At 42.9% G+C, this 12,857-nt stretch overlaps 1 protein-coding gene across 1 annotated transcript; it reads right to left on the bottom strand.

Annotated features, from left to right (window-relative positions):
• Nucleotides 1-2,866: 2,866 nt before the first annotated feature.
• LOC5517253 (endothelin-converting enzyme homolog) lies at nt 2,867-12,666 on the bottom strand. Its single transcript, XM_001637223.3, has 18 exons — nt 11,668-12,666; nt 11,252-11,415; nt 10,829-10,882; nt 10,392-10,508; nt 10,203-10,274; nt 9,598-9,725; nt 9,035-9,257; nt 8,556-8,654; nt 8,013-8,090; nt 6,834-6,940; nt 6,589-6,647; nt 6,457-6,511; nt 6,139-6,206; nt 5,852-5,991; nt 5,378-5,443; nt 4,810-4,905; nt 4,522-4,598; nt 2,867-3,969 (listed from the first exon to the last, which is right to left on the bottom strand). Exons 1-18 carry the CDS (start codon nt 12,383-12,385, stop codon nt 3,870-3,872), a joined length of 2,421 nt encoding a protein of 806 aa, XP_001637273.1. The 5' UTR covers nt 12,386-12,666; the 3' UTR covers nt 2,867-3,869.
• Nucleotides 12,667-12,857: the final 191 nt, after the last annotated feature.

The raw sequence follows: 12,857 nt of genomic DNA, 5'->3' as shown, positions 1-12,857 counted from the left end.
GCAGCTGGATTTCGTCCCTTCGTCTCTTTCGCCAAAAAAATCACAGAATAGAACAGCAAACGCCGCTGTGACAGCACAACTTATTTACCGAAGAAATGGCTGCTACTCACAGAGCACCAAAACAATGGAGCCTATCTAAAACCGAAACTATCACCAGTTTTGAAAACTGGAAGCAAAACCTGATGTATACGCTGTCTCTCGATACAAATTTCTCAACTTATCTTGCCGATGGAGCTACATGGAAAAAGAAAACAAAGACCGAACCTCTCCGTGGCTATACCGATGATGATGAAACCGTTCAGCAATCAAAACGCCTCACTGCCCAACAGAAGGTGAACTTTTTAGAACTTATGCTAGGACAAATCGCAAACTACTGTCCTATTATTTCGAGAAACACTTTAGTTAAGAACTCTACATCTCTAGAGTTTATCTGGCAGGCGATCCGACAACATTTTGGATTTCAAGTAACTGGTGCACACTTCATAGATTTCGTCGACATCCATCTAGAGCCCGACGAGCGCCCGGAAGACCTGTTTCAAAGACTTATGGCTTTCGCCGAGGATTCCCTCCTCAAACCCAATAACCTAACTCACCATGGCGGACAAGTAACAGAAGAAGAGGAACTTTCCCCAACACTAGAAAACCTCATAGTGTTGACTTGGCTGAGGCTTATTCACCCATCACTACCTCGCCTTGTTAAGCAACGGTACGGGACAGAGCTACGTTCTAGGACTCTCGCATCGATCAAACCAGAAATCTCATCAATTCAGGACGTCATTGATGGCAACGAGCGGCTCCCTTTCACTAGCCGATCAGCTTGGCTCGCGATTCAGTCCGAGTGTCCTGACTTACGTCGAACTCACTCCCACCTCAAACAGGGCACCCGACCTTCGAAAAAGGTAACAAACATCAAAGACGTCAAACGATATCTTGGTGTCGCCACCATCGCCAAGGATGGCTTACCCGTCGTAAAACGTGAAACACCCTTATCGCCCAGCCGTGAGTGCATCATTGTTCCACGTCGCGTTCTTGACGGCGTACTCACAGCTCTACATATTCAGCTATGTCACCCGTCAACTCACCAACTCAAGATGGCCACCAAGCGCTATCTGTTCGCCCTTGATCTTGAGAAGGCCATCGTTCGCGTGTCTCAAGCTTGCCACCATTGCGCTTCTCTCCGTACAAGCAGCAAAGCACGTATAGAACAGTCGTCTTGCGACCCGCCCGACGCCATTGGAGTTTCTTTCGCAGCAGACGTCATACGTCGGTCACGCCAGTTTATCCTGATTGTACGAGAGTGCGTGACTTCGTACACCACCAGCTTACTGTTAACCAATGAGCAACACTCTACCCTTCGCGATGCTCTCATTCGTCTTTGCGTGCAGATGCGTCCCCTCGACGGTCCCGTCGCCATCATTCGCACTGACCCAGCCCCAGGATTTCAAGCGCTAAAGGAAGACAAGCTCCTGCAACACCATCGATTAGTCCTCGAAATTGGACGCGCAAAGAACGTCAATAAGAACCCGGTAGCTGAAAAGGCAGTACAAGAGTTAGAACGTGAGATCCTACAGCTTGACCCACTAGGGGGCCCTGTCTCTGAAGTAGCACTTGCAGTCGCTACAGCTAATCTCAACGCCCGCATCCGATTACGTGGTCTGTCTGCGAGGGAAATGTGGACTCAGCGTGACCAGTTTTCCAACAGTCAACTCCCCTTCCAAGACCAAACCCTCATAGAGAAACAGCACGACCAGCGGAATTCTAACCACGCGTACAGCGAGAAATCTAAAGCGCCCACCGCAGACTTTCGCCCATCCACAGCAATCACTGTTGGCGACCTCATTTACCTGCATCCCGACAGGAACAAGACCCGAGGGCGAGATAGATATCTCGTCGTGACACTGAAGGAGGCTTCTGTAATATCAGAAAGTTTATTGGCTCGCAGTTACGTTCTACGTCATACAGAGTAAAAAAAACAGATTGCTACAAGGTTCCATCTGAAGTACCGGACAAGACACCGACTGCAGCCTATGACTGTGACTCTTCCGCAGATGAAGATGACACTCCGACCATCAAGAGGCTTCCGCCCCCAGCCCCACCAGATATACCGACAGCGATAACTGATCCACCTTCCCGGGATGTACCACCCCAAAGTGATGCCGACGCCTCTGAGACGAGAGCTATGGACTCCAGTCACTGTCCCTCCAATCTTCAAGATGATGACACATCCCCACCTAGGAGGTCTACCCGCGAGCGTCACCTTCCCTTACGTTATAGAGATGACGACTTTATCACTGACTTTAAATAGGGCTTAATGTATAAACTATGCTAGCAATTACGCTTACTGTTATAGTCCTATCCTTTAATCAGTCCATCGTATTTACATTGTACGCCGTGAAAGACATTAGTTGTGTGATTTCTCTTCAGTAGATAGTATAAGAGAGAAAGAAAGGAAGTCACGCCAGTACCGGTCAGCGGTACTTAGTTATGTTACGTTCACCAAATCCTGCCACTTCTCCGCCATCTTGTTTTTGCTGTGTTACGATACTGGCTTTGGTTCTCTGTTGATTAAAGCGTTTCCAAGTTGTGTCCTAGTTTGTGGTCTTATTCAACTGGCGTAGGGCTTCAAGGCAAAGTTTGTTGCCCTGTGGCCAAGAACCCAAAATACAAGTTTCGTTTGAAAATTAAGTTTCCTTTCATTTTAGGTTGATTGCTCAATCTCGGGAAAGTTTAAAACTACGAACCCAAATAGCCGAGTCAAAATATATATTATATATACCTGGGTAATTAGATCAAAATCCACAGGTAGTAATTAATCATATCGATTCTTCAATCACACACCTCTTACTCATAAAGTAATTTTCCAGTCTTAAAACTGCAGCGTTTATTGTAGATAGTGTTTATTAAGGAACAGCATTACTCATTACTCATAAAAGATACTGTAATTTATCCAGACTTTGAAATAGCTCATATAATACATTTGATGTGACTAAGCTTCAGATTGGTGTGTAATATCATACCATGTCCTTCGTGAGGCGTCTGAACATGTTATACGTTTTATTATATACATACTGAGAAATAATAACTGAAAACATATTCAGTAAATTTCCGTTCGTTCACTGGTGTTTTTTTACCGAGTCGTTCGCGGTTCTGATTGGACGAACGATATTTTTTCACTGCACTTGAATGGCTTCGATAATCCCAACGCATCAACGAGTGCATAAAAAATCGTACAAGCATTTTCCATTTAGTAATTTATTTATTTCATAGATGTCGAGATTTTAGAGATTAAAATGTGCACTACTCGTGTAACATGAGCTACAGTCTCAATGTAAGTTTCAGTCTGTCTTCAACTGAACCGTTGAGCAACACAAACCTCGGAGCCTCTGCAACCAAGTCTAATAAAATGTCATGTAAAAGGCTAATTATCTTTATAAATTTCTCGGTATGTATGTAATAAACAAAATACAGCATGGAAAGTGCTTTGTACAGTTTTAAGTCACTCGATGTTTTGTATCAAAAAACCTCACTCGTTCTCAGCTCCGCTCATTCGTTTTTTGATACTGCACAACTCGTGAATAAAAACCGTACGCGCGCACTTTCCATGTAGTATTCTCCATATATCTAGTAAATCTCATTAGTTATAAAAGGTTAGAGCCTTCTAGTGCGACGTTCGCTACCGTGGCCACAAATACAAAGGTTGGCCAATAAGCAACGAGAATCACACATTGGCGCTGATTTAATTAGGAGGATTGCGTCATGCTCTGATGTATTGGCTAGTGCAGTTTATGTCAATCAAACAGGTTTCTTGCTTCTTCGTTGCTTAATACACGGTAGCGCGCGTCACAATATAATATTGTCGCCAGCGAGGTCTACCACACTTCACATTTCTTCACTGGGTTCATGTAAGAGCCAGGTTTGCATTTGTAGACTTCTGAGAATTCTTTAAGATTTGATAACGTCCCTATTACCCTGTAAAAAACATGAAGTCCATTTAATTTTTTATTAGTAAAAAGGCCTGTGTAAACAGAACCAGCATCTCACAGAATTGCTGGCGTTGCCTAGGTTAGTGTCAACAAAACAAAAAAAAAACAGTTTTGTATGGAGTCGGGTTCCCCGCGCCTGAATATTGTTTTTTTTATGACAGAGACCCCATTCAACTGTGCACACCATTTCTGCGAATTCTCTGAGATCAAATGATATTTTCTTGCTACAAGTAGAAGGGGTGGTGAATAGGCGACTTGTACTGGCTGATCACGTGACTTTTGAGTGTCAAATTCGAGCAAAAATAAACACAGAAATGACTGCACCTGTCAAACCAGAGAACGACGAAAAAATAAAATCTTAAAAAGAAAACAAGCCCTTTCTGACAAAGAAGCCTTCTTGCTTAAACGTCAGCGCTAGATGTGTTGCTTTTTGTTATTGTTATTTTGCCGCCAAAAGCCGAAGCGCGCGCTAGTTTGCCACCCAAAAAGTCAGTGATCTTTAACTGCAAGGCGCCTATTTCTGCAAGAAAAGACTCACCTAAATTTAGATGGAGGGTGCACGTCTTCTGTTGCCGCAAGGAACTCAGCGGCGGGGGTAGTATGAACACACTCTTTCTGTAAAAACATCCGCAGTTAGTAGATTGCATAATAACATAATAAATAGTATAACATAAAACAAGTAAAACAAAAGGCGGCGACATCTCAGTCACAAGCCGATTTAAATGGACTTAGTACTGACCAGGAGTATAAAATAGCGGCGCATTATTTTACTTTTTAAGCTAACAGTTTATTTTGCATTATCAGCAAAGAGTAGAAAATCACCCACCTGCGCATATCCAAGGAAGAAGAGTTTCTCACTTGGCATGTCTAAAAGCGGTAAGATCTCTTCCGGTCCTTTCTCCTTCTCGAGATCTCGAAAAGCCTGGTAGGGTAAGAATAACATAGCATAAGTCCTTACTTGATCAACAGGCTTATCGTACCTCAATATCGTCGCAAAAAATCCCTTTACAGAGGCATAGCCAGAATTTGCAGAGGCAGAAAAGGTGAGGGGGAGGGGTGGTTGGTGCGCAATCAGCTATCGCATGGAAAAGGGATAGCATTTAATTTGACAATCCTCCAAGAAAGTGGCCACTTTTTGCCGGCCAAGGGGGGTAAGCGCCTGGGCGTAAGTCTATCAAAGGTTGGATATATCGTTAGCGTCAGGATGGCAGCTAAAATTTAACGTCAATTGAAATTTTTTAATGTGGTGATAAATGTTTATTATAGCTGTTAAAAGCACACAATCCAGGCAATCAAAGGAGTAATCCAAGGTGTAATGATAGCCTATAAAGTAAAGAGCAATGTCAGCTTTTGTATATTTACACGTTTTATTTTCAAATTTGATTCTTTCTTACCATAAATGAGAGCTTCAGTCCCCCACCATCTGCGATGTTCTCGCCTAGAGTTTTGGTTCCACTCAACTTAAAGAGAACAAAACATACTTTGAGCCATTCGGGATGGTTGTTAAGAGTATCATCAAGAAAAAGAGAGCATTTTCTAAGAGCCAAATCATTACAGAAATTTTGGACAAACGACAAAAAGCAACACAAGTAAAAAGGAACACAGAAACAATAATAGTGACGACGATGGCAATGATGTCAGCAATACAACTCAGGTCCGTAGCAAGGATTTTGAACGGGGGGTTCGTTTACCCATTTAGCGGACCATTTTTTCTTAGGAGCCCGTCCTTGCTTGCAGTGGTACTCAATTTTCCTGGCGGACCTTCAAGTCGTGTGGGGTGGTTCTTCCAAACCCCCCCTGGCTACGGGCCTGCAACTCAGCGGTAGCAGCAGTGCCACCAACAAAACAAAAACCTAATTTTTTCTTACATGGAATTTATCAAGAACTTTGAATTTGCTGAACTGGTCGACCAGACATTTGGCTTTCTCGTGGAACATCTTCGTGGCGTTTTTACTCCAGGCCTCTGACCGTTTATCAATCTCCTCGCCATTTTTATCATACTTTCTACCTGCAGCAATAGCAAAATACATTTAGCAACGTTACAAGGCCCTACTGGTCATATCCTTTTATAATTTTTTTAATTGGGGAAAGGGTGGTGCCCCTCCCCCTCATACGGGCCTGAGTGTAGGGGCTTACTCCACCGTGAGTGACTCACCCGTTGTGTCAAATCCATGAGTCAGCTCGTGGCCCAACACGTGACCTATAGCACCGTAACTGATTGACCTGCGACATGAGCAGAACTTTAGATCCCTATCATTGTCTTCGATATTTTCACTATTATAAAACAGTATTCGAGGTCTCAAAAACTCCCCAAATACTTCAAATAAGTAGAGTGGCTGTAACGGGGGGAAGGGGGGTGCGCAGTCATAAGTATCATAAAGAGATAAGTATCATATATAGATACCACCGCCAAGCTACCACCCTTTGTACGCGCCTTGCCCAAAACTATTGTTACAAATCCACCATGTCTCACCTTGGTATCTCATCAGGATAGAAGAATGGAGGCTGTAAAATACCTGACGGAATCACTATAACAACAAGGTTAGATGAAATTAGTGGTATATATATAGTTATCCGTTATACGACATATTGAGAGTCAACTCACCGACTTCGTTTTTGGTGATTACGTAAAAGGCGTTTACAAGATGAGGTACTGTGATCCAGCTAAAGAAACATAAGCAAATACACAGAGAGTTATCGTTATCGTTATCAGAACAAAGCCGGTGTTGCGTGACCGGTTTGCACCAATTATACACTGGTCTTGATCACACTGGTCTTGATGATCACTGGTTTTAATCACACTGGTTTCAATGATGACACTGGTTTGTTATGATAATTTACACTACTCACTGGTGCTTGGGCACGACGGAGCCAAGTTTCTGGTACGTCTGCCATGATGCGAACTTGTCCGTCTCCACTACGTTTTGGAACCAGTGAACCGAGTCGGTTATGTTCAACTGTGAAGGAGAAGAAAACGTAACACTAATTTTTCTACCTTTCTATTTGGGATCTCAATATGTATGGCGCATGGTCAGAATGTCTCTGGCAAGATCAGAATGTTGTGCACATGGTCAGAATGTTGTGCACATGGTCAGAATATTGTGCACATGGTCAGAATGCCAGGTCAGTATTGTTGCGCGTATGATCACAGTTGTGCACATGGTCGTTATGTTGTGCGCATAGTCAGAATGATGTGCTCATGTTGCGCCCATGGCCAGTATGTTGCGCGCATGGTCAGTATGTCGCGCATGGTCAGTATGTCGCGCGCATGGTCAGTATGTTGCGCGCATGATCAGTATGTTGCGCGCCAGGTCAGTATGTTGCGCGCATGATCAGTATGTTGCGCGCATGGTCAGTATGTTGCGCGCATGATCAGTATGTTGCGCGCATGGTTAGTATGTTGCGCGCATGATCAGTATGTTGCGCGCAAGGTCAGTATGTTGCGCGCATGATCAGTATGTTGCGCGCAAGGTCAGTATGTTGCGCGCATGATCAGTATGTTGCGCGCAAGGTCAGTATGTTGCGCGCATGGTCAGTAAGTTGCGCGCATGATCAGTATGTTGCGCGCGTGATCAGTATGTTGCGCGCAAGGTCAGTATGTTGCGCGCCAGGTCAGTATGTTGCGCGCATCGTCAATATGTTGCGCGCATGGTCAATATGTTGTACGCATGGTCAGTATGTCGCGCATGGTAAGTATGCCGCGCATGGTCAGTATGTTGCGCGCATGAACAGTATGTTGCGCGCAAGGTCTGTATGTTGCGCGTATGGTCAGTATTTTGCGCGCAAGGTCAGTAATTTGCGTGCATGGTCAGTATGCTGCGTGCAAGGTCAGTATGTTGCGCGCATGGTCAGTATGTTGTGCGCATGTCCAGTATGTTGCATGCATCGCCAGTATATTGCGCGCAAGGTCAGTAGGTTGCGCGCAAGGTCAGTATGTTGCATGCATGGCCAGTATATTGCGCGCAAGGTCAGTGTGTTGCGCGTTCGATAGTACTCAACACTGTTTCTGTGGTTTTTCGTTCAACTTACGTTTTCATATCTTTGGTTAAACTGCTTTTCGTCGGACAGGTAGTCGGGGTATCCTACTTTGACAACAACGGCGTCCGCCTTTAGATAAACACGCATGATATATTTGTTTAAAAAATGACATGAAATAAAAAAAATATTAATGAAAGCAAGCAAAATCAAATTATTAACTGTCATTAGCCAAAACCTACCTTAAAGACAAAAAACAACAACAACAAAAAATAACAAAAGCAGAACAAAAATATCAACAACAACAACAACAAAAAAGTCCAAAATTATTTATTGGCAAGACGTTCTTATTAATTTCTAGTAAAATATCCCCTAAGTGCATTAAAAACTAAATAAATTTTACGGCATTTAGATAATTTAGGTATTTATTTCCAGTAACCGAATTCCTATGTTTCGGCCTAACCAGGGGCTGTAGGATAGTCGTTCACTGAAGCATTCTCTGCTCTAATTATCCGCCATTTGAATCGATCGACCTTTGTCAGTTATACAACGTCTCTTTTATCATTGGGCTAGAAAAAGCTCCTTGCGTATACTGACCTTCTCATGAACGGCTTCATTGGTGTGTTTGTCGATCCAGGGGACTTGGTCAATCCTGGCTTCAAATGCTTTGATGATACCTTTCATCATCGTCTCAACCTAATCGGGGAACAAGTAAAATGTAAGCAATTCATAGTAGACGCAACAAAGCCTACTGTCGGATATAATAAGAATAAGAGTATAAAAGGGGTGGATAATAAAAGCGAAGAATGTATTAGAACTGTATTATTAAAAAGGAGAGTGGATAGTCACCCAACCCAACCCTGGATTTTCCCTTGAAACCTACACGCGAATTGAACTAGAAAAAACCCGCTGGAGAAAAACCATCGTATAAAAGGCAAGAACCAACTAACTAAGCTCAAGTCGGGACCACGGATCGAACCCGAGCCCCAGTGGTGAGAGGCACGGCACTACAGAGCAACGCTCTGCCAACTGCGCTAACAAGGCTCTCACGCCATGATGGTATCGGGATCTCTCACCTTGTGCTTGCTCTCGGGGCTGAAGGCTTCCCGGATGAAAAGCGCGCCTACTAGTGGTCCAAGTATGTTGTTGGTGTACCCAAAACATTTTGTAGAGCGTGGTTTGTCATGTTTTGCACCTAACAGCTTCTTCTTTAGGTCAAAGTGGACTTTCCTAAATTTGTTTGACAGCAATGGGACTACGTCCTTGACAAGACGCCACATCATGTAGTCAGATAGTACGCTGTAGGGATTGAAGTTTAAAACTCAAGTTACAAAGTCTACATACGGGGGCGGTCCTATTGGAGGGGCAGACGTGTTGTCCCCCTCCCTCCCCTCCCTTCCCCCTCTAATGAGAGATTAAAACTTTTAATCCATCAAAAGAGTCAGCCTTTTGTGTTCAAAGTTCCACACAAAATCTGCTCCATTGTAAGCGAACAAAAAAGAGTTGAGAAAAATTTGAAGACGACTTGTTGAGCAGCACCGAATTATCTAAACCTCGCCCTTGCACTCATGCCCCAGGACACCCATCACCTGAGAATTTTTTCATAAGGTATCTCCCAGAAGGAAAAAAAGGAGCTTACTCTTTGTCAGTATTTCTTAGGAGTTCAAACAGCTTGGGTAGGTAGTCATTGGCTAGCACTATCACTTTGGTGTCCTCCGTTATTTCCTTTGGGGCAAACAGCTTCTTCAGATGATCCATCCAGGGAAACTAAGGAGGCAAGGGCAAAGAAATAAGCACTAGGTATTTTAGAATGAGGGAGGCTAATAGAAATAGTTGAACAACAAGGGAGACAGAATGAAAAAATGTCACGCATGCGCGACTTGCGAACTCGAGCATGGTGGATTTCACGATATATAGCCGGCAGGTTTCCTTCTATTAAATTTCTCCCTAGTGCGCATGCGTCCTATTTTTTTTATCCTCTCTTTCTCGCCTAGATCGAATGAAACATTGTTTGGTCATATCGGGGCTATTATTTGAAAATATTCTTGATTTATTTAGGAGCCAGTGGGGCTATAAAATCCTGAATCCAGTCCATAGCGATTACATATATTTATATATATTTTTTTATGTAAGAAACCTATAGCAGCAGACAAAAATTTAGCATTTTAGGAAAAACACGATTCTTTAGATTAAAAAAAACGACCATTTACTGCATAAATAACTGTCATTATTTTTTGTGAATACCTCAGGAACGGCTTTCATCAGCTTGCTCAGTGGCACCCTGACGTATTTTTTCAAAATCTTTGGTACAGAAATCTGTAAAACAACAAACAAATTCATGAGTAAGTACTACGTAGCTTTGTTGTTGACGTCGTCTTCGCGTTTGTGTTGTCGTTGTTGTTTATGGTCATCGTTAAATGTTGAGTTACTTACCAGCGCGATCTTCGCCTCAAACTTCAGGAGTTCGTGAACTTTTCTCTTGACGTCTTTTTTATCATAACCGGCCAGACATATGACGTCAGTCATATAATTTCGCACCGTCTTTACAATCTAAAGAAACACACGACCAACAAGAAATAGCTATTCAAAGACATGGCCGTGGTTAGATAGTAGTGTCTGGGGTGGAAATGAATGAGGGGTCAAGGCGTCACTCTTTTCTTGTGTTTGCTAGGAGAGGGTGCGTGGTGCGTGGGTGGGGCGCACGCCACGCTATTCAAACCAAAGGGAAAGTGATTATTTTATGTTTTTCTCATTTTCAAAGACATCTTTTTCAGGCCTTATTTATGCCAGTTACCTGATTACTTGATTTAGAGCTCCATTGTTACGCATGGAAGGCATAGAAATATGGAGAGTAACATACAGTTTTGTACCTTAGGACTCGTGAAATAGACAATCTGCGGTAGATTGAGCGTGGCTTGGTCAACCTAAAGACAAAATAAAAAACGGTTTATTACATCATCTCGCACGGAGTCTAAGCATTCTTTAGCAATTAATTAAAGGTACATATAAACCGGGTATGTATCGGCGACAGCAATGTAAGAAGAAGCTGTGGGTCTGTTTGTACGGAGTTTGTAAGACATAGCTTAGATGCCAATCTTTCCATTTTTCATGTTCCAAACTCAAATGTACTCACGGTGAGCATACGGTTGCACCTGATTGGTACAACCCCTCTAATTCTTTTGCAGCCTGATTAAAGATAGTTTGAACGCCTTATAATTATTGGGAATTTGTCTTAAGATGCTTATTAAGGCCACCTCTGGCTGTGGGATAATTTGTATGGCTCGACTACTCACCATAATAAGGAACTCTGACTTATCGTGGGCCTTGGTTGGGTCGGAATGTACGTCTGGCGTAAAGAATACTTCGGCTGGGTACTCTCGGTGCATCTTGGCTAGAGTGTTATAGAAATTCCATTCCTTGGGGTTCCAGTCCTTATCAATTGCCCATGACCCAAGTCCTATGATATATAATACACTCTTTAGTAATACAAATGCAATATATTTATTTTTTTAGTCGTATAACTTTTTGGTGCTGTTTTATCTGCATCTTGGATTTGCACCCCGCTCCCCCTCCCCCCGCCTTCTTTTCTTATTTTTCTTCATTTTGCTCCAAATCCAAGATGCCACCATCCGCTCTAAAATGCCACCACATTTTCGTGCAGTTAACGCTAAGTGACAAATGAAAGGAATACGTCTGAGTGCGGCCTTACCTTTAATGTGCTGTAATAACGGATGCTCCCCCATATGATCAATAGCGTCTACGTTCATACAAGACTGGAAGAATGTCTTGATCTTCTTTATATTCGGAGAGTCGTTTGGCTCCGTGTTGTTCAATGCATGCATCAGTATTTTCTCATTATTGTTCGACAGCTCAGAAATCCTTGAGTATTGCGAGTGAAACTTCGGGATGTCGTTGTTCTTCACCCAAGACCCACAAGCGTACTCGTAGAAGTTGTCGCATGGATCAACTGAGGTATTGAGGGCATCCTTGATGCTTTTCGCCACATTATAGCAATGTTTAGATTGGCATACCATGCTGTTTGCCTTGGCCTCTGCAACATTTCCCTCCTTTGCTTCCTCAGGTGTAATCGCTTCTGCCTTGACATTTTCGACCTTTCCAGTCTCGTGCTCTTCCTGCTTCGCTATACCCGGTTCCTTATTATCCGTTTCCTGATTTTCTTTCTCGCCATCTCCTGATGACGACACCGCCGTAGACTCCTGTGCATTCGCTTGTACGGTGTTTCTAGCATCTGAGTTCGATGGCAATTCATTTAAAGGTAATGTCTTTGTTGATATGATATGTATACTGCTTGAAGACACAGGGGAGACAACTGCCTTTGCCTCAACATGTCGAATATTTACAAAACAGAACACCAGTAAAATAGCAAAACCAACTAAAAATGGGACACTACCTCCCCGACTCGTCATCTTGCAGAAAAAAATGTAGATCTTGTTCCTTTGAATTAAATTATCAAAATCCTTCTTCTGGTGATATCATGAACAATTGGAGTTTATTCAATATCTCTCCATAGTTTCTTTCCCAAGTTTATGACCACAGTCGATAAATCTGTTTAATGACTTTACATGAAATGAAAGTCGCGCGTGATTGGTCAGCTCCATTTGCCGTGACGCCATTCCACAGGTGGTCACTGCGAAAAGCTTTCAGGATCAAACGCCAAGCAAAACACCCGTAACACCAACACCAAACTTCAAACAAATTGACGAGTGAGTTATTATAAAAATAGTAGTAGACTTAAGGTTCTTGGACATAAATATGTTTTGGCTTTCCCAGGATACATTTTAAAATGAACCTGAGTTGGGCCAAAAACATATTTATGCCCAAGAACCTCAACTGCATTGTTATATTAAAACATATCGATTCTTCGATTCTTCATACACC

Source organism: Nematostella vectensis, chromosome 9 (assembly GCF_932526225.1).
Source record: "Nematostella vectensis chromosome 9, jaNemVect1.1, whole genome shotgun sequence".
In the NCBI taxonomy this organism is placed as follows: domain Eukaryota; kingdom Metazoa; phylum Cnidaria; class Anthozoa; order Actiniaria; family Edwardsiidae; genus Nematostella; species Nematostella vectensis.
Note: the sequence above shows the minus strand (reverse complement) of the source record. Positions and strands in the feature narration are given on the sequence as shown.

What these genes read in the sequence shown, in the direction of transcription:
- LOC5517253 (XM_001637223.3), bottom strand. Translation starts at nt 12,385, where the DNA reads ATGACGAGTCGGGGAGGTAGTGTCCCATTTTTAGTTGGTTTTGCTATT. An exon ending in TCTATTTCACGAGTCCTAAG is followed by an intron (nt 10,509 to 10,828) that starts GTACAAAACTGT and finishes GTGTTTCTTTAG; the next exon opens with ATTGTAAAGACGGTGCGAAA. An exon ending in GCCCCGAGAGCAAGCACAAG is followed by an intron (nt 8,655 to 9,034) that starts GTGAGAGATCCC and finishes TTCCCCGATTAG; the next exon opens with GTTGAGACGATGATGAAAGG.